General features: G+C 44.7%; 1 protein-coding gene across 1 annotated transcript in view; it reads right to left on the bottom strand.

Annotated features, from left to right (window-relative positions):
- Window positions 1-24,124, bottom strand: part of GLT8D2 (glycosyltransferase 8 domain containing 2) — a gene marked incomplete at both ends in the record, with an annotated part of 29,741 nt that extends 5,617 nt beyond the window's left edge. Inside the window, 8 exons of the mRNA XM_080704805.1 lie at window positions 1,043-1,155; window positions 2,946-3,112; window positions 5,942-6,054; window positions 11,646-11,730; window positions 14,108-14,225; window positions 16,614-16,785; window positions 21,942-22,034; window positions 24,121-24,124. Of these exons, the coding sequence (XP_080560931.1) occupies window positions 1,043-1,155; window positions 2,946-3,112; window positions 5,942-6,054; window positions 11,646-11,730; window positions 14,108-14,225; window positions 16,614-16,785; window positions 21,942-22,034; window positions 24,121-24,124 (865 nt within the window). The remainder of the gene's footprint in view (window positions 1-1,042; window positions 1,156-2,945; window positions 3,113-5,941; window positions 6,055-11,645; window positions 11,731-14,107; window positions 14,226-16,613; window positions 16,786-21,941; window positions 22,035-24,120) is intronic.
- Between the last annotated feature and the right edge of the window lie 2,133 nt (window positions 24,125-26,257).

Raw genomic sequence — 26,257 nt, 5'->3', positions numbered from 1 at the left:
TTATTGGTGGTACTGGGATTCCTGAAATCCTTTCTACCTCTGGGCTACACTCCCAGACCTATTTTATATTTTTTATTTGGAAACAGGGTCTCTTAAGCCAGTATGGCTGGCTTCGAACCTCTGCGATCCTCCTGTCTCAGCCTCCCAAGCGCGGGGATTACAAACGTGCGCCACCACGCCCGGCTTCCTTTTTATTTTTGATTTTGAAATGGTCTGGCTCAGCCTTCCAAGTATTGGGATTATAGTCACGCCCCGCATAGGCCGCTGCGCTGCTTTACTTGGTTTTGTCCACTGTAGACAACTAGCTGCAAGAGAGGGAGAAGCACATGGAAAGGTTTTTTTTGGTGGGGGGGGGGTTTGGTTGTACTGGGGTCCCTGAAAGCCCTTCTACCTCCGGGCTACACTCCCAGACCTAATTTTTTTTTTTATGTTTATATTTGGAAACAGGATCTCTTAAACCAGAGCAAGCGGCTGGCATCGAACCTGCGCGATCCTCCTGTCTCCGCCTCCCAAGCGCTGGGAATACAAGCGCCGGGAATACAAGCGCCACCACGCCCGGCACATGGAAAGGTTTGGATGGCAAAAGGTCTCTCTTAAACGACAGGGGGACCAGGTATGGTGGCGCATGCTTGTAATCTTAGTCCTTGGGAGGCTGAGACAGGAGGATCGCAGGCACAAGGGCAGCCTTGGCAAGTAGGCTCTCAGCAATCTGATGAGACCCTGTTTTCAAAATAAAAATAAAATAGGGCTGGGGGTGTAGCTCGGAGGTAGAGTAGAAAGCCCCTGGGTTCAATCCCCAGCACCAAAACCAAAAAACTCCCCAAACAACAACAGTTGGTAGTTTACCAAGTGCCTGTGTGCTAAGCCTTACTTTTAGCTTTCTGTGAGTCCCTAAAAACACACCTTTCTGAGAATATCGCCAGCATTTACAGAATCTGAGCCAGGAGGTCTTAGGAGACTTGTCCGAGTCCCCGGAGGATGGACTCGAGCCCGGTGCGTGAGCACAGGGACGTGGCGTCGCTGGATCTACTGCAACACTTACCCAGGTGCCTTATGTGCCACAGCGGGTTGATGGTGGAATATTTCCCGTGAAACACAATCAGCATTGGGGAGGTGGCCACACCTCCTCCCAGGGAGCTGCTGTAGAGGTTTTCCCTAAGAAATGGGATAGGAAAGCAACATTTAGCTCCTTTTTAATTTTTTCCCTACCGGGGATTTAACCCAGGGGCATTCTACCTCCGGGCTACACCCCCAGCCTTATATTTTATTCTTAATTTTTTGAAACAGTGTTTAAGTTGCAGAGGACCTCACTAAGTAGCTGAGGCTGGCTGTGAACCTGCAATCCTCCCGTCACAGCCTCCTAAGTACTGGGATTACAAGCGTGAGCCACCACGCCCAGCTTCCTGCTCTATTTTAACACGTTAGTCACAAAAAATTATACAAGTTAATCTTAAAAAGCAATGCTGACAGCCACCTGTGGCGGCACAGGTCTGTAATTCCAGTACTTGGGAGGCCAAGGCAGGGGGATCACAGGCTCAAGGACAACGTCAGCAATTTAGTGAGACTCAGCAACCTAGTGAGACCCTGTTTCACAACAAAAAATAAAAAGGGCTCGGGGTTGTAGCTTAGAGGTAGAATGCCCTTGGGCTCAATCTCCAATACTAAAAATCAAACAAACAAACAAAACAAAAATCCAGGGAGAAACTCAACTAAAAGGATTTTCAGGGAAGAGATTCAAGTCACCTCATTAAACATCTTCTTGGGAAAATGTATAATATAGGACTTCACGTTCCAGAGGATCTGAATTCTGATTTGTATTATTTGGGAAGAGATTTTTCTCTCTCTCTATTAGCTCTTTCCTCCTCCCTCCCGCCTTTTTTTTTTTTTTTTTTTTCGGGCCTGGGGATAGAATCCAGGGGCATTTGCCCTCCGAGTTACACCCCCTGCCCTATTTTTTATCCTTTATTTTGAAACAGGGTCTCACTAAGTTGCGGAGGGCCTCACTAGCTGAGGCTGTCCTTGAACAGTGATCCTCCTGTCTCAGCCTCCCGAATGCTGGGATTACAAGCGTGTGCCACCACACTCGGCTCCTTTCTTTCTTTTGATTGAATCCAGGGGCATTCTGCTTCCAAGCTGTATCCCTAGCCCTTTATTTTTTTTTATTTAATTTTTTTTTTTGGTGGTACTGGGGTTCCTGGAAGCCCCTCTATCTCCGGGCTACACTCCCAGACCTATTTTTATATTTTTATTTGGAAACAGGGTATCTTAAGCCAGAGCCAGCCGCGCGCGCTGGCTTAGGAGACCCTGTTTCCAATTAAAAAAATGTAAAAATAGGTCTGGGAGTGTAGCCCGGAGGTAGAAGGGCTTCCAGGAACCCCAGTACCACCAAAAAAAAAAAAAAAAAAAAGCCTCAGCCTCCCAAATGCTGGGATTACAAGTGTGCACCACCAAGCCTGGCTTTATTTTATTTTATTTATTTATTTTTTTCAGTGGTACTGGGGTTCCTGGAAGCCCTTCTACCTCTGGGCTACACTCCCAGACCTATTTTATACTTTTTTATTTTTGGAAACAGGGTCTCTTAAGCCAGCGGGGCTGGCTTCGAACCAGCGCGATCCTCCTGTCTCTGCCTACCAAGCGCGGGGATTACAAGCGTGAGCCACCACGCCCGACTTTATTTTTAATTTTAAAACAGGGTCTCACTATGTTGTTGAGGGTCTTGCTAAGTTGCTAAGACTGGCCTCGAACCTGCAATCCTCCTGTCTCAGCCTCCCAAGTACTGGGGGTCACAGGCGTGCACCACTGCACCTGGCTTCTGCCCCTTTTCTCTGTCAACAATGCCTCTGTAGGAAATCTGCCTTAAGCTGCCTGTAAGTACTTCGAACCCCTGAGCTGTGCACAGAGAGTTAGCCAAGTCTCCACCCGCGCATAGAGGGGCCCGCACACACTCCACGTTTTTTTGCATCCACTTCTCCAGCTGTTTAGTGATGCGCTGGTGCTTCCATTCCGTCATGTTGGCGACAATCACACCAGGATTGAAGGAGCAGGTGCTGGGGCTGATGCCAAGGTCTTTGATGGTCTTCTTGCGGTAGTCCAGATAGCCCATGTATGTGTTCTACAAAAGAACAGGACATGCATGCTTGTGACTGGAGAACCATGTTTCTAGAAATCAATGTTTTTCTCGAAGCCCTGGTGCAGTGTCTGTGAGTTTCCTCCAGCATCGGGGACTACTCCCAACTCTGCTCTGCTGGTCCCGCCTCATTTTCCAGCTCGGTGCGGTGGCCCATGACTATAATCCCAGCACTGGGGAGGCTGAGCCAGACCATTTCAAAATAAAGAGGGCTGGGGGAGCTGGGCGTGGTGACTCACGCTTTTAATCCCAGCATTTGGGAGGCTGAGACAGGAGGATCGTGGTTGGCGGACAGCCTCAGCTACTTTGAGGCCCTCTGCAACTCAGTGAGACCCGGTTTCAAAATAAAGAATAAAAAATAGGGCAGGGGGTATAGCTCAGAGGTCGAATGCCCCTGGGTTCCATCCCCAGACCCGCAAAAAAAAAAAAAAAAAAAAAAAAAAAAGGGCTGGGGTGTAGCGTGGAGGCCGAATGCCCTGAGTTTGCTTTCCATTACCAAAACAAACATTCATCTCCTCCCGCACCTGTTCCTTCCTCTCCTGACTCCACAGACAACCTAATCTCCTCTCCGGCTCTGAACACCGTCGGCCTGCCAGCCCTGCCACCTGTCAACTCAAGGTGGCCCTTGGGTGTGCGGTCAACGCAGGCCAACTTATATCCCACGCCAGGCCGCAATCACCAGCCAAACCTGCTTCCTGACAACCTGCCCCGCGGCCAGAGGCACCTCTGTCCTTCTAGGTACTCGGGCAACGACTGAGGTCCACTCAGGCCGCCCTTCTCACCCTATCAGCTAATCCCTTTGGTTCCATCCCACAGGGCATCCAGAAGCCGCCCACTTCTCCCACACAGCTCCTCTGCGGCTGTCTGTTCCAGGCCGTAGTTACCACTCACTGGAGCCCTGCCAGCCCCTCCCAGCCGGCCGCTCCTGCCCTTATTAGCCCCACTCTACCTCTGTCACTCATCTCCTCAAAGCCCCTTTCCATCTCACCCAGAGAAAAAGCTAGGGCTAGAGGCTTATGTAGCTTGAGGGCAAAGCACTTGACTTGCATGTGCAAAGACCTGGGCTGGATCCCCAGTACTGAACAAAAACAAACAAAAACCGAGTTTCCTAAGACGGCTTGCCATGCTCTAGTGCCCTGCACCATCGTGCTCCTGTTACCGCTCCAACTTCTGTTACTTTCAGTGGAAGAGATCCAAGTCTTTGAATCTCTGGAAGCCTTTGCCATGCTGATCAACTTTAATACATATGACACACCTCTGCCTGAGGACATCCGCACTGGCTATTCACTCTTTCTAGAAAGTTCTCTCCTAAATGCCTTCATAGGCACTTTCCCCAATCTTGTCATGTAGTGACATCTCAGTGGAGACTTCCCTGATCACCCAAAGTAAATATTAGGTGATCTTCTGTTAAATATTTTACTTGCAAGCCAGGCATGGTGGCGCACACTTGTAATCCCAGCATTCGAGAGGCTGAGACCAGAGGATGGCGGTTCGCCGACAGCCTCAGCTACTTAGGCTCTTCGCAACTTAGTGAGACCCTGTTTCAAAATAAAGAATTAAAAAAAAAAAAAAAGGGCAGGGGATATAGCTCGGAGGTCTAATGCCTGTGGGTTCCATCTCCAGATCCACAAAAAAAAAAAAAATTTTTACTTGCAGCCGGGCACAGTGGTGAATGCCTATAATCCCAGTACTTGGGAGGCTGAGGCAGGAGGGTCACAGTTTCCAGGACAGTCTCAGCAAGTAGTAAAGATTCTTATCAACCTAGTGAGAACCCATTTCAAAATAAAAATAAAATAGGACTGGGGACATAGCTCAGAGGTAGAATGTCCCCAAGTTCAATCTCCAGTACACATACACATACAGAAAAAGTCATACATAAAATTATTTTCTATTGGGAGGCTGAGACAGGAAGATCGCAGTTCAAAGACAGCCTCAGCTACTTAATGAGGGGCCCTTTGCAACTTAGTGAGACCCTGTTTCAAAATAATGAATAAAAAATAGGGATGGGGTATAGCTCAGAGTAGAAAGCCCCTAGGTTCCATCTCCAGTACTGCAAAAAAAATTTTTTTCTAGAACTTTTTCTTAATTTTTATATTTATTTATTTATTTGTGTGGTACTAGGAATTGAACTGCCAGGCATTCTACCTCTGAACTACACCCCAGCCTTTCTTATTTTTCTTTTTTATTTTGAAACAGTCTCATTAAGTTGCTGAGCCTGGTCTCAAACCTGTGATCCTCCTGTCTGAGCCTCCCAAGTACTGGGATTCCAAGTGTGATAGAATTCTTTGAAGAAGAGCATTCAACTCTCAACAAGAACAACATATTCCAAAGCTTCTTGTCACTATTATTTCCTTATTTTATATATGTTCAATTTTTCTCATTTCCACCAGGCTAAGGAGGTTTTTACCTTTGAAGAAAATCAATATTTTCCTCTGTTGAAAGAAAGAAAGAAAAACCCAATAGGCAAATCTCTGAAAAATCAGCTAGTCTCTGTCACAGGAAGGCCATCTCTAATGCAGAGTGTGGTTATGACCAACATCATGTTATTTCTTGACAATTCTCACACACACACACACACACCAAAATAGAGAAAAAAAAATAGTATCAGGGCCACATTAAGACTGGGCAGGCTTCAGCAACCTGCCCGGAGCTGACAGGAAGGAGCTGTGGCGCAGGCAGAAGGCGCAGCAATCCCCTGCCTCCCACCCCCGGTCCTGCAGACCCCAGCACTGCCGGCTGCCCTGTGGAGATGACCCCGCTTGAGTCGCGGGACCCCGAAGGGTGAAGGTAGGATTTTCAAAGCGGCGTGCTCACCTGCAGGCCCACGAGTCTATTTATATCCTGAGCCGAGGGCAAATCACAGTCATCAGAGAAAGCTGCTGCGTGGCCCAGGGCCAAGGAGGTATCGTACAGCTCCTGGATGTCACCTGGATTGGGAAACGCGGCAGTTAGGATACACAGAATGCATCTGAGGGTAGATAGAGACATAGAGCTGAAGTCATTTCTGAATTTGCTCTGGAGGAAGAGTAAAAGCCCAGATTCAACCTGGTTTAGCAATGTGCTTGGTAAGAATCGCTCAGCTAGCTGTGGTGGGGCACACCTGTAATCCCAGTGCTCGGGAAGCCGAGACTCCGGAGGATCCAGGGTCCGCAGCCTGCCCCAGCAACTTAGTGAGACTCTCGGCAACCTAGAGAGACACTGTTTCAAAAACAAAAGAATAAAATAAGGCTGGAAGTGTGGCTTGGAGGTAGAATACCTCTGGGTTCAACCCCCAGGACAACACACAAGAAGGAAAGAAAAGAAAAGAAAGAAAGGAAGGGAGAGCGAGGAAGGAAGGAAGGAAGGAAGGGAGGGAAGGAGGGAAAAATAGCTCGTGCCCAGTTAGAAAGCTACTTACTTGATAAGTCAGATTAACACTGAGCAAATTCATTTCTGTCTTAGGTGGTTAACATTCCAATGCCTATCCTATTTGCATGTGAGAGAGAAAGAACACAAAACAATATTCAAACCCCCAAACGCAGCTCCTTCCTCACAACGTGACTGGTGAGGCTGAGACTTTATTTCTGTACATTTTAGGGACTCCGAGAAAGGAAAGGCCACCAAGCTATTTATTGCAGACTTGATAGTCAGTGCTTCCTAGTGCCCTGAACAGTCAACTGAATTGTCCAGGCAGGTAGCAACCCTCAGTTTATTAATTTATTCATTTATTTATTTATATAGTTATTCATTTATATTATAATTTACTGATACTGGAAATTGAACCCAGGGGTATTCTACCTCTAAGTTACACACCCAGCCCTATTTAATTTTTTTAATTTTTTTTTTTTTTGTGGTAGCGGGGGTGGAACCCAGGGGCTTTCTACCTCCGGGCTAAACTCCCAGACCTATTTTTATATTTTATTAGAAACAGGGTCTCACTAAGTTGTTGAGAGCCTCACTAAGTAGCTGAGGCTGGCTTTGAATCTGTGTGATCCTCCTGTCTCAGCCTTCCAAGCACTGAGATTACAAGTGTGCACCACCAAGCCCAGCTTGACGTTTTTACTTTAAAACAGGGTCTCACAAGGTTGATGAGTCTCACTACTTGCTGAGGTTGTCTTTGAACATGTGATCCTCCTGTCTCAGCTTCCCAAGTACTAGGATTATAGGCATGTGCCACCACTCTTGGCTATTTATCTATTTATTTTTCTTTTCTTGTGGTACTGAAGATTGAACCCAGAAACATTGTCCCTCTGAGCTATACCTCCAGCTCTATTTTTTTTTTTTTTTTTAGTGTTACTGGGAGTGGAACCCAGGGGCTTTCTACCTCCAGGCTATACTCCCAGACCTATTTTCTATTTTATTTGGAAACAGAGTCTCACTAAGTAGCTGAGAGCCTCACTAAGTAAGTAGCTGAGGCTGGCTTCGAACCTGTGCGATTCTCCTGTCTCTGCCTCCCAAGCATGGGGATTACAAGCGTGCACCACCACGGCCGGTTCCCTCCAGCTCTATTTTATTTTATTTATTTATTTATTTATTTATTTATTTATTTGTTTATTGTGGTACTGGGGGTAGAACCCAGGGGCTTTCTACCTTCGGGCTATACTCCTAGACCTATTTTATATTTTATTTGGAAACAGGGTCTCTCTAAGTTGCTGAAAGCCTCACTAAGTAGCTGAGGCTGGCTTTGAACATGTGCGATCCTCCTGTCTCAGCCTCCCAAGCTCAGGGATTACAAGTGTGCGCCACCACGCCCGGCTATTTTATTTATTTTTATCTGAAAACAGTCTCACTACGTTGCTGAGATCCTTACTAAGTTGCCGAGGTGGCTTTGAACTTGTGATCCTCCTGTCTCATTCTCCCAAGTCCTGCGATTACAGATATCCATACCTGGCTCTATTTATTTATTTATTGTTTAAATGTAACTTTCATTGTTCATCCTTTCATGCCTTATTTATTTCTTTATTTAGTGCTGGGGAATGAACTCAGGGGCATTCTCCTTCTAAGCTACATCACAAGTTCTATCTTTTTTTTTTTTGCGAGTCTGGGGATGGGACCCAGAGGCATTTGACCTCCGAGCTACACCCCCTACCCTAATTTTTATTCTTTATTTTGAAACAGGGCCTCACTAAGTAGCTGAGGCTTTCCCCAAACCACAATCTTCCGGACTCAGCCTCCCGAATGCTGGGATTACAAGTGTGCGCCACCACACCTGGCTTGACCAGCCCTATTTTATTTGGAAACAGGGTCTCACTAAGTTTTCAAGAGCCTCATATGTTGCTTAGGCTGTTCTTAAACCTGAGATCCTCCCGTCCTAGCCTCCCAAGTACTGCATTTCCAGGTGTGTGGACACCACACCCGGCAACCCCATTTAAAAACCATCCCGACTTCCGGGAAGATGGCGACCGAGAAAAGCGGGGCTTAAGAGTCCCGCTAACAACCAATCTCCATTACCACAAAAAGAGCGCCTTTCATAGCCAGAAAACACCATCACCAGAAAAACAAAAAAACCCACCAGGCTCCAGAGAGAAAGCGGACTGAGAACAGAGCTCAGGGCCACAGAGGAGACACACGCGCCTGAGGACGCGGCAGCAGCGCCATACTGCCGGCGGCAGCGGCGAACTCAGCGGACGGCTACAGCAAGCCAGGAGAGCTGCTGCGGAACAGCCAGGCGGGATCTTTCGGCGCAGACAGCATTTAAAGCTCCCAGTGGCTGAGCTCAGCACACGCTGCAGGGATTCAGAGTGGAAATCAAAACCAGAGAAGAAAAAATACGCCAGCCTCATGGCCGAGGGCGTGGCAGAGGCGCCATATTGCCACCGGCGGTGGCAGCAGCAGTGAATTCACCGAGTCCAGTACAGCTACATCTGTGTACTCAAGAACAGTGAGTCAAATTGCGGGCCACAGAGGAGAAATCGCAGTATTGGGCCTCCTGGGACTTGACCCAGTGAGGGAGTGGTGGTGGCAGAGATATCACACCATAGGAAAACGTGCAACCTGGCACCCCCCATAGTTTAAAGCAGCCTCTATCGACTCCCTGGGTCGGAGACTCTGTGATACAACCCAGTAAAGGAGTAGTGGGGTCTGAGATAATACAGACTCGAGATCCAGAGCACCTTAAGTGAAGCCATAGTGACCCAAGGGAAGAACCCAGAGAAGGCACAAACCTCCGAAATCATGGGAAAGAGGAATAACACTGGAGTAATGAATGTGCACAACCCCACAACATCAGAACCTGATAAAACAGAAAATCAGAGATTTCTAGAAGATCAAATCAGGAAAATAACTGTAGAAATAATAGAGGTGCTTCGAAAAGAACTCAGAGAGAGCCAAAAAGAGATAAAGGATGCAATTAATGAAGTAAAGGCCTCAATTCAAAGCACAAACAACCGATTAGACCACATGGGGAACAGAATCTCGCTCTTAGAAGATGAGCAATCCAAAAATGAATGCATAGTTTCTAATCTAGAAAAAAATATCCAACAGCAGGAATCTGACATTGAAGAAATATGGGCCCATCTTAAGAGAGCTAACCTAAGAATAATTGGAATAGAGGAGGGAAAAGAAAGTGATACCAAAGGGATCAACAATCTCTTCAAGGAAGTAATAGCAGAAAATTTTCCAAATATAGAGCAAGAGGTTGATACACAGATCCAGGAAACTTATAGAACTCCCTTTAGACAGGATCGGAGAAGAGGATCCCCACGCCATATAATTGTCAAAATGACCAATGTGGAAGCCAAGCAGAGAATCTTAAAGGCAACAAAAACAAAGGGCCAAGTGACATTCAGAGGCAAACCAATTAGAATCACTCCAGACTTCCCAAACCAAGTCATGAGAGCCAGAAGGGCTTGGAGTAACATATTCCAAACTCTGAAAGAAAACAACTTCCAGCCAAAAATTTCCTATCCAGCAAAACTTTCTATCAAATTAGATGGAGAAATAAGAAGCTTCCATGACAAACAGAAACTGAAGGAATTTATGTCTTCAAAACCAGCGCTAGAGAAAATACTCAAAGAGATTAACTACAAAGAAGAAATAGGTAACACTCACCAGAACCAGAGAAACAAGAGTTTCCATCCAACAGACAACTAAGATTGGTTATCTGTGGAGATTCATTATTTATGTTAGTCTTTTACCTATCTCTAAGTTGTATTGTTTGCCTTTATTGTTGTTAATTTTTAGGATTTCTAGTTGGAATATTAATATACCTTCAGATATAGCATTTGGAAATATTTTATCCAATTCTATGAGTAACTTTTAACTCTGTTTACATTGTCTTTGGATATACAATATTTTCTTTTATTTTTTAGGGAGTTTGTATATTCTTCTGTTGCCTGTGCCATTGAAATCATATCCAAGAAATCACTGCCAATTTCAATGTTGTGAGGTTTTATGACCCAGATTTTCTCCTAAAAGTTTATAGTCTTAAGATTTATATTTAGGTCTTTTATCTATTTTGAGTTAATACTTGTATATGGGATTAGGTAAAGGTCCAATTTTATTCTTTTCCATGTAATTATTATTTTTCAACAATATTTAGTTAAAAGATTATTATTTCCACCACCAAATGTTCGTGGAAACCTTGTCAAAAATAACTTGACAATATAGGGAAGAATTTAGCTCTAGGCTTGTATTTAACTCCAATGGTCTATATATCTGCCTTTAGAACAGTACTACACTGTTTCAATTATTGTAGCTTTATATGGTTTGAAATCAGAAAATATATATCTGCTAGCTTTGTTCTTTTTCAAGATCGTTTTGGGTATCTAGAATTCATATTCCATATTAGGATAGATTTTTTTCTGAAAAATAAGTATATAAATATATGATAGTTTCACCTAAAAAAACAGAAAAAAATATGCTCTAGTAAGAAAGAAAGCAAAAAGAAATATTGAAATGCTATCTTTAAATCATCAAACGCTTGGTATCAGACAAATGAAACTGTTATGTGAGATTATCATTTTTAATTTTGGATAAATTGCTATAATACTAGATGTCAACCACTAAGCCAAGCATGGGAAGGAGGGATGGGGAGAGAATGGGGTGGGGATCGGGTGGGGGCTGACTGGGCGATGTGTGCATGTATGTCTACAAAAGTTTGTATCCCACTATGATGTATGAATACAGTGCACCAATAAAATAAAATTAAAAAAAAATAAAAAATAAAATAAATAAAATAAAAACCATCCCCAGCCGGGCGTGGTGGCGCACGCTTGTAATCCCTTGCGCTTGGGAGGCTGAGACAGGAGGATCGCACGGGTTCGAAGCCAGCCTCAGCTACTTAGTGAGGCTCTCAGCAACTTAGTGAGACCCTGTTTCCAAATAAAATATAAAAAAGGTCTGGGAGTAGAGCCCGGAGGTGGAAAGCCTCTGGGTTCCACCCACAGTACCACCAAATAAATAAATAAATAAACCATCCCCATATTTACAATGCTGTGCTCACAACTTCAGTAAGCAATAGAAACCACGGAGCTGCTAGCTGCGTGGAACACGAAGAGTGACAGTGAGTGTACTGACCGGCTGCTCCTTCCCGGCATACCTTGCACAATGACATCATCGTCCAAGTAAATGACCTTCTCGTGCTGATGGATAAGCAGAGGGAGGTAAAATCGAACAAAGTTCAGCTGTTAAAACAAGAGAAACCGAGGTGAGAAGAGGCAAAGTAGCTCAAGGTCGTCTTGGGGCCCTGGAGATCCGGCTCTGACTGTGACCTCAGCCCACATCTGGAGCGGAACAGAACCGGCTACAAAGACACCTTGGCAGCGCCTCCAGGTGCCTGGTGATCTGGGCTCCAGGGTCAGGGCCCGCGCTGGCCCCAGAGCGACTCTCCTAGATGCAAAGGCCAAGGCTGCTGCCACTTCCATCTCAGATGGACCGCCTGGGCAGTCTTCTGGGGCACACACTGCCTGCTTTTCTCCACGCGCAGTCATCTTGATAACGCTCAACAACTAAGTCATCCTTACACACACACACACGCACACGCACGCACACATACATGCACACACACACGTACAGTCATCCCAGCAATGAGTTTAACCTTTCAGCTTCTTTTTGTGCTTATGTGTGGTACTGGGGATTGAACCCAGGGACATTCTCCATGCAACACCCTCAACTCCTTTTTTTTTTTTTTTTTTTGAGGTACTGGGCGTGGAACCCAGGGTTTTTTCTAACTCCAGGCTATACTCTCAGACCTATTTTAAACTTTATTTGGAAACAGGGTCTCAGTAAGTTTCTGAGAGCCTCACTAAATAGCTGAGTCAGGCTGTGAACCTGTGAGATCATTCTGTCTCAGCCTCCCAAAGCATGGGGATTATAAGGGTGTGCAACCACGCCCGGCCCTCTTTTATCTTTTATATTTATTTATTTAATTTACTTTTTGTAATACTGGGGATTGAACCCAGGGGCATTCTACCTCCCAGCTACACTCCCAGTCCTATTTTTTATTCTTTATTTTGAAACAGTGTCTCACTAAGTTGTGGAGGGCCTCACTAAGTAGCTGAGGCCAGCTGAGAACCTTCAATCCTCCTGTCTCAGCCTACCAAAGTACTGGGATTACAAGCCTGAACCACCATACTTAGCTTTTGATTTTATTCACTTATTTACTTAGTGTTTATTTATTTTGCAGTACTGGGGATGGAACCCAGGGGGTTCTACCTCCAAGTGATGCCCCCAGCCCTATTTTTGGGGGGGTTCTGGGGATGGAACCCAGAGGCATTTGACCTCCAAGCTATACCCCCTGCCCAATATTTTTTGGGGGTCTTGGGATGGAAATCAGGGGCATTCGACCTCTGAGCTACACCCCCTGTCCAATTTTTTATTCTTTATTTTGAAACCAGGTTTCACTGAGTTGCAGAGGGCCTCATTAAGTAACTGAGGCTGTCCGCCAACCTCGATCCTCTGGTCTCAGCCTCCCAAATGCTGGGATATCAAGCGTGTGCCACCATACCTGGCTTCCCAGTCTTAATTTTTGTTCTTTATTTTGAAACAGGGTCTCACTGAGTTGCAAAGGGCCTCACTAAGTAGCTGAGGCTGTCCGAGAACCGTGATCCTCCTGTCTCATCCTCCCAAATGTTGGGATTACAAGTATGTGTCACCACACCGGGCTTGATTTTTTTATTTTGAAACAGGGTCTTGCTAGGTTCCTGAGGGTCTCACTAGTTGCTAAGGCTGCCCTTGAACCTGTGCGGTCCACCTGTCTCGGCCTCCCAAGAACTAGGATTACAAGTGTGTGCCACCAAACCCGGCACATTTTAGCTTCCTGAGCCAGAAAAAAGGTCAGAGAAGCACCAGTCGGTAGGAGTTTTAAAGTTTCATTAGGGACAACACTGTTTAATCACGGTACTCGGCTCATACTCTGACGATACATATCTGGAATTGGGGGACAATCATATCATTAACAGAGGGCTTGGAATTTAGTCAATTTGCAAGGATGGATTTGAGTAATGATCACAAGTAGAAAAGCGGCTGCAGTTTCCATAAAACCGCCATCAAACACACCATCCTTTAGGCAGGTAAGGCCTCCTTTGTAAAACACTCTTACAGGAAAAACTTTATTATTTCCAGCACTAGGGGAACAGAGCCTCCTGAAATGCGATCCTCCACACTGAGAAGTATATAATCCACCATGGGCCTGTTTTCTCTTGGCTGCTAGGATACTTAGAGCCAAGTGTGATGCACAAGTGCAGCCACACACCCTGTGGCTGGGGAGCTGGGGAGACGTCCCCCGGCCTCCCCACCTGGCCCGCCTCCAGCCCGCACCCCACAGACATATTCACACAGAATGCAGCCTACACTTTTTTTTTTTAATGTCTCATTTCTCTTTAATAGCTTCATGATGTTTATGTAATCGGTCTTAAAGCCTTCCTGGAGCAGGTGGCTCATGAATTATAAATAAGTAGCATTTAGATCTAACACCGTGAGGCTCTGAAAGTCTCCGGCGGCGTGCATCCCAGGGGTCGATCACCCAGGCCTCCCCAGCGCCCGCGCGCGGTTCCTACTCACAGGCTGGAGCAGCTCGGGCCTCGACGAGTCTGGTCTGATCTTCCCCTTGAGGACCATGGGGTTGAATTCCACGATTTTAAAGTTTATTTCTCTCAATTTTGAATGTTCAATCCACTTTCTAAAGAGAAAACAAACAAAAAAAAAAAACCCTCTAGTATACACATCGGATCTTCCCTCAGTTCTCCGACTGTCCCAAGGCCAACCTGTTGCTCCTTAGAAAGTTAAAAATAAAACGTGTGTCAACTTTAGTAGAGTTTCTGTTATAAATTCCTCTGATTTTTCCCTCCATCTGGTTTGACTTCAAATGTTTCCTTAGTTTCTCTCCATCCCATAGCTCTTTCTACAAAGGAAATGAAGCAAAATAGTAATAACCAGTATTTCCCCAGATCCAAATAACCTCCCCCAAGACACTGAAAGAACAAAAAGTATTCATCATCATTATAAAGCAGCCTCTGTGGAGGCCAGAAGTATCTTTGCCCAGTGTGCCAACTGCCTAACTACTCCAGAATGTGACATAATTTGAATCTTTAGCTTTGATTGAAATTTTGAAGGTTTTTTGGCTTTCTGTTGCTGTTGTTACTGAGGAATGAAGCCAGGGGCATTCTACCTCTGAGCTACACCCTCAGCCCTTCTTATTCTTCATTATGAAACAGGGTCTCACTAAATTGTGGAGGGCCTCACTAAGTTGCTAAGGCTGGCCTCGGACCTGAGATCCTCTTGTCTGAACCTTCCAAGGATTACAGGGGTGTGCCACCACACCAGCTCCATTTTCTCAGTCTTATACAACCTCTCTCATATCCAATTCATAATGAGATTCTTGGTAGAAATAAATCTCAAAACGAAATTTCCAATGATTCAAGACACAGATGGCAATGTTTGATGCTGGTTAAAAATTGACAAAATTAGTGATGACTTGGAACCATATTAAAATAGTTATGTTAAAACTGGGTGTGGTGGCACGCAGGAGCAATCCCGCCATTTGGGAGGCTGAGACAGGAAGATCGCAGTTCGCAAACAGCTTCGGCTACTTAATGAGGCCCTTTGCAGCTCAGTGAGATCCTGTTTCAAAATAAAAAGTAAAATATAGGGCTAGGGTTGTAGCTCAGAGGTAGAATGCCCCTGGGTTCCATCCCCAGTACTGCAAAAAATTAAAAAAATAAATGAATAAATAAATAAAATGGCTATGTTAATATTCCTTCAGGTTGGCCGGGCATGACGGCGCACACTTGTAATATCAGCATTTGAGACGCTGAAACTGAAACAGAATAATGAAAAATAAAAAATAAAAAAATAAATTTCTTCAAGTTAAGAAAACAGGAAAAAGAGAAAGGTTTTTGGGTTTTTTTGTTTTGTTTTGTTTTTTGTTTTTTGCAGATCTGGGGATGAAACTCTTCTACCTCCGGGGCTACACTCCCAGACCTAATATATATATATATATATATATATATATATATATATATATATTTTTTTTTTTTTTTTTTTTTTTTTTTTTGAACCAGGGTCTCTTAAGCCAGAGAGGCTGGCTTCGAACCTGCGCGATCCTCCTGTCGCCACCTCCCAAGCGCGGGGATTACAAGCGTGCGCCACCATGCCTGGCTTTATTCTTTATTTTGAAACAGGGTCTCACTAAGTTGTGGAGGGCCTCACTAAGTAGCTAAGGCTGTCTGCAAACCGCGATCCTCCTGTCTCAGTCTCCCAAATGCTGGGATTACAAGCGTGCACCACCACACCCGGCTGAAAGCTTTTTTTTTTTTTTTTTTTTTTTAGGTATTGGGGATGGAACTCAGGGCCATTCTACCTCCAAGCTAAACCCCAGCCCTATTTTTTATCCTTTATTTTGAAACAGGGTCTCACTGAGTTGCAGAGGGCTTCACTGAGGCTGTCCGTGAACCTCGATCCTCCTGTCTCATCCTCCCGAATGCTGGGATTACACGCGTGCGCCACCACGCCCAGCTGAGAAAGCATTTTTGAAGAAAGACTTTCATCTAAGTTGCCTTAGGGTTGGGGTTCTTTAGTTCATCAAAAGACTCCCTCCTATCCAGGGATATAGCGCCTTGCAGATTAATAAGGCTCTCATGCTGATGGCATTTCCTCAGCCAGGCAACACATCTGTCAGGTCACCAGGTAAAGCCCCTCATTGTGTGTGTGTGTGTGTGTGTGTGTGTGTGTGTGTGTGTGTGTGTCTGTCTGTCTTCGAAAATATGATCCTTTGCTTTTAGCCTCAGCAAATAGTGAGACTCTCATCAACCTAGTAAGACCTGTTCCAAAAATAAAATAGGGCTGGAGGGATAGCTTGGAGGTAAAATTCCTCTGTGTTCAATCCCCAGTAAAACACACACATACACACACACACACACACACACACACACACACACACAGTCATGCACCACTGTGTCCAACTTTCCCTCATTAATTCTAGAGACAATTATCAATCTAAAAACAAAAAGAAGAAAAGAAAAAGATTACGAGCAAGTAGAAAGCTGCAAGGCCACAGCATGCAAATTACCTTATCCGAGACAGTGTGCTGCGGAGGCCGACCACGTAGAAGAGGATGTTGGCGTCTGTGTTGCTGTAGATGCTGTTGATGGCGGCCATGGTGGCGCCCATTCTCCCTGCAGCTGCACAGATCACCACAGGAATCTCCTCCTCCACGTCCTCCGGGGTCTCGGAGTCCTCATCTGGAAACACGGAGATCAGTGCCTTAGCACATAGCGGAATTGCACGGAACAGGGTAGCTCCCATCCACACACAACTGGGGGGAGACGGCCAAGCATGGAAGAGGCTGCTCATTGTTGTCCAAGATCCAGTCTTTCCTTCCCTTGGAAAAGAAGGTGTAAATTTTACCTAGCCAGGTGTGGTGGCGCATACCTGTAATCCTTGGGAGGCTAAGACAGGGGGATCGCAGGTTCGAGGACAGCCTCAGCAGTTAGTGAGACTAATCAACCTAGCAAGACCCCATTTCAAAATAAAAATAAATTATGGCTGGGGATGTAGTTCAGAGGTAGAATGTCTCTGAGTTCAATCCCCAGTACCAAAAATGAAAATAAATAAAAATAAAAATCTTTTGTTTCCATGATATAGTTCCTGACATAAGAGAATGCTCATAATATACTGTCAAGGGAGAAGAGACTGTCGAATTCTCTCTCATATTGACTCCAATGGACACATACGTATTTGCTGATGGACCTGTGCCTACTTGTGGAATTGAGTGATTTTATCAAGATTTCAACTCTAACCCACCAAATTCTGGGGTTAACGATTTCATACACATAACCAAATCTGCACTGCTAATCATCAGAGTGTACTTTTAAACATTTTCCTGGTTATGGTTCTAAGAGAGCATAGAGATTTTAACAGAAAACAAAACACCTTTGCCGGGCATGATGGCACCCACTTGTAATCCCCGCGCTTGGGAGGCTGAGACAGGAGGATCATGCAGGTTGGAAGCCAGCCTCAGCTACTTAGTGAGGCTCTCAGCAACTTAGTGAGACCCTGTTTCCAAATAAAATAGAAAATAGGTCTGTGAGTATAGTCAGGAGGTAGAAAGCCCCTGGGTTCCACCCCAGTACCACCAAATAAATAAATAAATAAATAAATAAATACATTATTATTTTCTCTTTGTGTGTGTGTGTGGGGGGGTACTGGGGATGGAACTCAGGGGCATTCTACCTCCGAGCTATACCCCCAGCCCTATTTTTTATTCTGTATTTTGAAAAAGTGTCTCACTGAGTTTCAAAGGGCCTCACTAAGTAGCCGAGGCTGTCCGCAAATCTGGATCCTCCTGTCTCAGCTTCCCAAATGCTGGGATTACAACCCTGCGCCACCACACCCAGTTATCTTTGACATGTTTTGATATAATTCCTCATTCTTTGGTGATGCTTTATAAAATAAAAGCCTTTTTTTTTTTTTGCAGTACTGGGGATGGAACCTAGGGGCATTCTACCTCTGAGCTATACCTCTATCTCTATTTTTTACCTTTTTTTTGAAACAGGGTCTCAGTGAGTTGCAACAAGCCTCACTAAGTAGCTAAGGCAATCCACGAACCACGATCCTCCTGTCTCCGCCTCCCAAATGAGGCATTACAAGCGTGCGCCACCGCACTCAGCAATAAAAGCCTTTTGAAGTGTTCTTTTTTTCCCCTTGGTTGAGCTCTTTTAGACCATCTGATTCTTTCATTTAGCTGGAAACCCAATGATGGTTAGAAAACTGAGGTTTAGCAGCAAAGAATAAGGAATCAAATATACCACATTCAACCTGACTGACAGAATGCTTTAACCTGGCCTAACGATGTCCTATAAATAAAAATGGTGGTGAGCAAGTTTGTCAATCAGGGTCATGTGATGAAATTTATTTGGTTTATTGCAAGTTTGTCAATCAAGGTCATGTGATGAAATTTATTTGGTTTATTGCAGCCATAACTAACAACTCTGGGAGACCATTTAGCTTCCCATCCCTAAGACACATGTGCAAATCAGGCAATATTTTCATACAATAACAGGGGTCCCCCAAATAGGTGAGCTTTTATACTGGTCATGTTCAGGCTAAAATCAACACCAGAATCCAAATTAATGAAAAATGCTACGAATTATTTTCTAGTTACAGTGATGACAGCAATTTCTGCTATAATAATATATCTTGCAAAAATAACAATGCAGTTAAGGTTAGAAGGCATTTTCATTGCTTAGGATGCTCGACATCTGTTTGATTTATGGATGTAATGGAAATTTGGGTTGAAATGGCAAGGTCTACTATTACCTCTACTATTATTATATGCCTGCTTCTATTATTACATCTGATTCTAATTGACTCTGACTGACTCTATCTGATTCTGCCCAGTTTTATCCAGTTCAGATCAGCTCTAACTGGTACAACTTGGCTCCATTTGGTTCAGATAGTTCTCAGGAATAGGCATTCACAGTTGGGTTTGGTGGTCCATACTTCTTATCTTGGGCAACTGAGACAGGAGAATCACAGGTTCAAGATCAGTCTCAGCAACCAAATGGAACTGGTTCAAACTGAACAAACTGGCCAGAGCCAGATCAAACTGGATAGTACCAGGTCAGAATGGAGACAACCAGGTCAAACTAGCTGGGACTGGATTGAGCTGGCCAGAACTGGATCATACCGTTGGAGGCCAGTTCAAGCTGATCAGGACAGCTCAAACCAGTCAGAACTGATAAGGTAGAATAGAAGAAATAAAATTTAGGTAGAAAGACACATTGGGAAGGGAAGGAAAATATGGTTTTAAATCTGAAGTCTTCAATTTAACAGAGCTTGGTTATTCTAAAAAAATTCCAGGCCCATACTTTTAATGGGCTGGCTCAGGAAATTTCTGATTAAACCTGAGCTTCACCTTTTGTCAAAGTTCTATTCACCTCTAGGAAGATCCTCAAAAAAGTCACATTTTTTTTATTAAAAGACCACACTCTATCAGTCCTGACTCCCTATCTCCTCTCCTGCTCCTGTGGAGTCCTGGCCCAAAGAAATTCTTACTTTTGGTGAACCAGAAAGCTTCAAAGAAGAATCCCCTGTGCCCCTTGCCACCCCTTCTCTAGAGTATATTTCTATATAAGTAGAGCTCAGAAGAGCTCTGAGCCATTCTTCTCTGTCCATTCTGAGCCAAGCCAATTTGAACCATTTGGGGGCCATTTTTGGGCAGGTTTTGCAGCTCTTGCCTCTCTATCCCTGCACTGTTCTCATGCTTTCGAGATGGCCAGTGTTTCCCCTGAACATGTATCTTTACTTGAATTAAAACCTCTACCTTTATCTCTGACTGGCACATGTAGAAATTCTTTTTGCCATGAAAACCAAGAACCCACCGAAGTTATTGTGTTGCTTATTGACAAGAACTAAGTCAGAATTGTCAGAACCATACGGGGCTTGTCGAGCCAGGTCAAACCAGTCAGAGCTGGAACAAAGCCAGTACAAGCCAGATCAAACAAATCAGAACCAGATTCATCTGGGCAGAACCAGAAAAAGCCAGCAAGAGCTAGATTGGGCTGGTCCTAACCAGTTTGATTCAGTTCTAGCCAGCCCTGACTGATCCTATCCAGTTTGATGTGCCTTGACCTAGCTCGATCAGGTTCTGACTGGTGAACAAGTTCAGTTCAAGCTAGTTCTAACCAGTTTGGCCTGTTTTTGGCCAGCTTGATCCAGTTTGGTCTAGTTTTAAACTGTTCTTGCCACTTTGGTCTGGTTCTGACTGATCTAATCCATTCCTGCTGGTTCAATCCAGTTCAATCCAATTTGATCCAGCTTAATCCAGTTTGAGCCGGCCCAGTACTGGGGACTGATTGAACCCAGGGGCATTCTACCACCAAGCTATATCCCCAGTCCTATTTTTTATTCTTTAGTTTGAAACAGGATCTCAATAAGTAGCAGAGGACCTCACTAAGTAGCTGAAGCTGGCCATGGACCTGTGATCCTCCTGTCTCAGCTTCCCAAGTACTGAGATTATAAGCATGTGGCTCTGTGCCTGGCTACTTGTTTTAAACACTTAGAGCCAGGCATGGTGGCACGCGCTTGTAATCCCAGAATTTGGGAGGCTGAAAACAGAGGATCGCGGTTCACGGACAGCCTCAGCTACTTAGCAAGGCCCTTCACAACTTAGTGAGACACTATTTCAAAATTATAAAGACTAAAAACACAGGGCTGGGGGTGTAGCTTGAAGGTAGAAGGCCCTTGGGTTCTATCCTCAGCACCGCAAAAAATAATAAATAAATACATAAATAAATAAATAATTTTAAACAAGGTCTGGCCAGGTTGCTGAGAGTCTTGCTAAGTTGCTGAGGCTGGCCTGGAACCTGTGATTCACCAAGTCCTAGAATTACAGGTGTGCACCACCATGCCTAGCTGTACAATCATGTTTTTTCCTTTTTTTTTTTTTTTTTTTTTTTTTTTTTTTTTGCGGGTCTGGGGATGGAACCCAGGGGCATTTGACCTCTGAGCTACACCTCCTGCCCTATTTTTTATTCTTATTTTGAAACAGGGTTTCACTAAGTTGTGGAGGGCCTCACTAAGTAGCTGAGGCTGTCCGTGAACCGGGATCCTCCAGTCTCAGCCTCCTGAATGCTGGGATTACAAGCGTGCGCCCCCACGCCCGGCTGTACAATCATTTTTAAGATGGGAATTATGAGGCTGTTTGAGCACTCATGGGAACAGACCAGCAGGGAGAGAAGAGAAAAGGCAATTTTCATAGGCAAGTTTTTGAGAGTCTTCAAAAGGAAGGGGTGCAGAGCAATCCACTCAAAATGTAGTCCAGGAACCAAAAGCATTGGCGTCAACTGGGAGTTAATCAGAACTGCAGACTGAGCTGGGCCTGGTGGCGCACACTCGCAATCCCAGTACTTGAGAGGCTGAGACAGGAGGAGCGCAAGTTCAGCGCCAGCCTCAGCAACTTAGTGAAGCCCTCTGCAACTTAGTGAGACCCTGTTTCCAGATAAGAAATAAAATTGGGTTGAGAGTGTAGTTTAGAGGTAGAATAACCCTGGTTTCAATCCCCAGTGCCACAAACCAAAACAAACAAACAAAAGCCCCTGCAGGTTGTCAGGCCCTTCTATACATGTGATTCTCAACCTTCTGGTGGGGCCCAGGACTGTGTGACAAGCCCTGCGTGTGAACCTTGCATATGCTACTGTTTGAGTAGCGCTTCCTCTTCCAGGGAACCACCAAGAAGCTGGCTTTGGGTGGATCTTCCACACTCAGGTCTGGGAGCTGACGGAGTCACTGCTCCTCTCTGAACCCAGTGACTGACAGGAGATAAGGGAACGCACCGAGGCCTCACTCCCCTGCGCTGCGTCCAGGCGGATTGCAGGCGGGTTCCAGGCCTACCTACCCGCATCGCTCTTGAGCACAGCGCCCTTGTGGACTTTCTTGTACAGAATCCCGCAGAGGGTCAGGATCAGAAGGAACAGCAACACCTGGTTAACTGAAATGAAGACGGAAGTGGGTCAGAGCTCCACCTGTCAGCCTGAAGCCATGCGGCAATGTTTAGGAGGGCAGTGCGAGCCTTCCACAGCCTACAGAGAAGGTGGCTGCCAGGGCTCTTTCTTTAAACAGACCGCACATAGAATAGAGTTGACCTGGCACACTGTTGCCCAGGGGCATGCAGAAGCAGAGTAAGAAGAACCCAGGGCTAACCCAGACAGTGCGTTGGCATTCCCGGATGCTGTCTCTAGAGCCACTTTCTAAGCAAAATATTTTGTTTCAAATAATAGCCGATAGCTGGTCCGGAACAATGACACGTGCCTGTAATCCCACAACTGTAATCTCAGTACTTGGGAGGCTGAAACAGGAGAACCAAAGGTTTAAGGATTATAATTTATTGTTTCACAATAAAAAAAAAAATAAAAAGGGGCTGGAGTGTAGCTCAGAGGTACCCCTGGGTTCAATCCACAGTACCACATCACCACCACTGAGAAGGAGAAAAAAGCCAACATTTATGTAATGGTTATTATGAACCAGTATTAATTATTAGTATATCTTTTTAGGTGTTACAACATAGTAGCCCGCTCTTTCTTTCTTTCTTTCTCTCTTTCTTTCTTGCATTCTTGCATTCTTGCATTCTTGTATTACTGGGGATGAAACCCAGGAGCATTGTACCTCTGAGCTATACTCCCAACCCTATTTTTTAGTCTTTTTTACTGTATTTATTTATTGTATTTATTGTATTTATTTATTTATTATTTATTTATTTGGTAGTACTGGGGTTCCTGGAAGCCCTTCTACCTCTGGGCTACACTCCCAGACCTATTTTATATATTTTTATTTGGAAACAGGGTCTCTTTGAAGCCAGCACAGCTGGCTTCAAACCTGCGCGATCCTCCTGTCTCTGCCTCCCAAGCGCGGGGATTACAAGTGTGTGCCACCACGCCCGGCTAGTCTTTTTTTATTTTTGAAACAGGGTCTCACTGATTGTAAAGGGCCTCACTATGTAGCTGAGGCTGCCCTCAAACCATGATCCTCTGGTCTCAGTCTCCCGAATGCTGGGATTACAATCGTGCACCACCACGCCCGGCTCATAGTAGCTTTAATTAATTCAAACCCTAGTCAATGATGATGTGCAGACAATTCTTGCCCTGGTTAAAAGATTAGAAGTCCTCAAAGACAGGTATGGTGGTATATACCTGGTACTTGGGAGGCTGAGACAGGAGGATCACAGGTTCACAGCCAGCCTCAGCAAATTAGCGAGGCCCTCTGCAACTTAGTGAGATCTTGTTTCCAAATAAAAAATAAAATAGGGGCTGGGGTGTAGCTCAGAGGCAGAATGCCCAAGAGTTCAATTCTCAGTAACACACACACACACACACACACACACACACACACACACACACACACAGAAGAAAATAGTACAAACACACACATACACAGAGAGAGAGAAAGAAAGAAAGAAAGAAAGAAAGAAAGAAAGAAAGGAAGGAAGGAAGAAAGAAAAGAAAGGAAGGAAGGAAACAGAAGACTTCAGTCCTACCTCCAGTTAGGCCCCGGGGCCATCTGCTTTACAGGCGTGGTGGTTGCTGCTGCTGTTGGGCTCCACTGAGGAGTGGAGCAGTGTAGGACAGGGTGTTACTGAGGATGGAACACATCCCACTGGTTGCTCATGAAAGGACTGGGGAAGCCCATGTTCATAGTACTACGTGAATTAGATGACAGTGTGAAAAAGCCAGTCTTTCTAATATCATGTGTGCGCAGCAACAAAGGCTACCCAGACTTGAATGACATTCACTGAATATATTTTTACAATTATCTTCTTATGAGTGGATATAAATCTCTTTCTTCGCCAGGCCCCAGTACTTGGGAGGCTGAGACAGGAGGCTCGCAGATTCACAGCCAGCCTCAGCTACTTTGTGAGGCCTTCCAAAATTAAGTGAGACCTTGTTTCAAAATAAAGAATAAAAAATAGGACTGGGGGTGTAGCTTCGAGGCAGAATGCCCTGGGTTCAATCCCCAGTACTGAAAAAACCTCTTCCCATTTACTATAAGGATATAAACTTTCTATTATAAAGTATACTTACACATTTTAAACATGAATTCATTAAAAATATATGTATATGTATATTTGTGTATGTATATGTATGACATTTATTTATTTATTTATTTATCTATTTAGTGCTGGAGATTGAGCCCAGAGACCTTCAAGCTACAACCCTAGCCCAACTTTATTTCTTATTTGGAAACAGGGTCTCACTAGATTGCTGAGAGCCTCGCTAAGTTGCCAAGGCTGGTTTTGAACCTGTGATCCTCCTGTCTCAGTCTCCCAAGTACTGGGATTACAAGTGTGCCACCACATCGGGCTTAAAGAAAACACTAAGGACAGAAGTAAAAAGGAGGATAAAAATTTTAGAAGGCAGTACATTACCATCTGTGGCACGCACACCCCTGAAGTGTGGAAAACCTTGGTAGAAAGGAAAGAGAAAAGGAAAGAAAAAGAAAAACCTTGGTAGAAAGGTTGAAGTCAGACTCAACCCTATTTTTCCCATGTCCTGGCTGAACGGCCTCAGACTGATGAGTTAACCTCTCTGAGCCTCTGTGTGCCCGTCTGCTAAGTGTGGATTATGATAATAAGCATGATCTCACTCACATTGTTGTTCTGAGAGTTAACAGGGGCAATATAGACAAAATAAAGATTTCATAATTGTAATGTATTAGTAATATGCATCAAGATAGCTAATTTATTGGCCTCATACTGATTTCTTTTCTGGCCCGAAGACTTTTGTCTTCACACTTGTAAAAGAAAGGAGTGAAACCACAGACTGAGGCTCAGGACTCTGCGCCGTGATGCCAGCTGCTCCCTGCCTCTCTGGGTTGTACCCAGAGATGACCAGATACGAGAGTCTAGACTCACTCTTCATGTATGTCACTGTCAACATGGTTTACATTATGATGCGAGATTATAATAAAGGCACATTTAAAAAATCGTAAAAAGAAAACGATCGCCGGGCATGGTGGCGCACGGTTGTAATCCCCGCGCTTGGGAGGCTGAGACAGGAGGATCGCGCAGGTTCGAAGCCAGCCTCGGCTACTTAGTGAGGCTCTCGGCAACTCAGTGAGACCCTGTTTTAATGAAATATAAAATAGGTCTGGGAGTATAGACCAGAGGTAGAAAGCCTCTGGGTTCCACCCCCAGGACCACCAAAAAAAAAAAAAAAAAAAAGAAAGAAAGAAAAGAAAACGATCTCAGCAGAAGCCCAGGGACAACATTCTGTAGTTTATCAACCAGTCTGATTCATACTTAACTGCACAGATTTGGGAACACGGCCCGGGATCTTCTCCATCTGACCTTTCTTCCATGGCTATGACCACTGATAGGCTTGCCGAATATGCTTTTTTTTTTCTTTTTTTCTTTTTTAGTTTGGAACATTCTTTCACCAAAGAAATTATTCGTGATTTATCTGAAGTTTAAATTTAACTGGATATTCTGTATTTTCATCGACTAAATTAGGTATCGCTACCCCCGAGAGTAATATAGTAACATGATTAGGTTTTGTGTTTCCCCCCAAATTCACAAACCACTAGTCTAAAATCAAGGGCATAGCCGGGCGTGGTGGCGCACGTTTGTAATCCCCGCGCTTGGGAGGCTGAGACAGGAGGATCGCACGGGTTCGAAGCCAGCCTCAGATACTTAGTGAGGCTCTCAGCAACTTAGTGAGACCCTGTTTCTAAATAAAGTATAAAATAGGTCTACAGTATAGCCCAGAGGTAGAAAAGCCCCTGGGTTCCACCCTCAGTACCACAATAAACAAATAAACAAACAAATAAAATTAAGGGCATATGTAGGTTTTGAGAGGTCTGAAGATTTGAGGTGACCCTTCAAGAACAAGAACACAAAAAATGCTAAATTAGACAAGAAGGTTTTTTTCTGGGGCGGGGGCGCGTCTTGGGATGGAACCTTGAGGCATTCGACCTCCAGGCTACACCCCCTGCCCTATTTTTTTATTCTTTATTTTGAAACCAGGTCTCACTGAGTTGCAGAGGGCCTCACTAAGTAGCTGAGGCTGTCTGCGAACCGCGATCCCCCAGTCTCAGCCTCTTGAATGCTGGGATTACAAGCATGAGCCACCACGCCCGGCTCCTATATTTTTATTCTTTATTTTGAAACCAGGTCTCGCCGAGTTGCAGAGGGCCTCACTAAGTACCTGAGGCTGTCTGTGA

The sequence above is a fragment of the Muscardinus avellanarius genome (assembly GCF_963383645.1).
Source record: "Muscardinus avellanarius genome assembly, chromosome: 11".
Lineage (NCBI taxonomy): Eukaryota > Metazoa > Chordata > Mammalia > Rodentia > Gliridae > Muscardinus > Muscardinus avellanarius.
The sequence above is the reverse complement of the archived record's forward strand: the minus strand, read 5'-3'. Positions and strand labels throughout refer to the sequence as shown.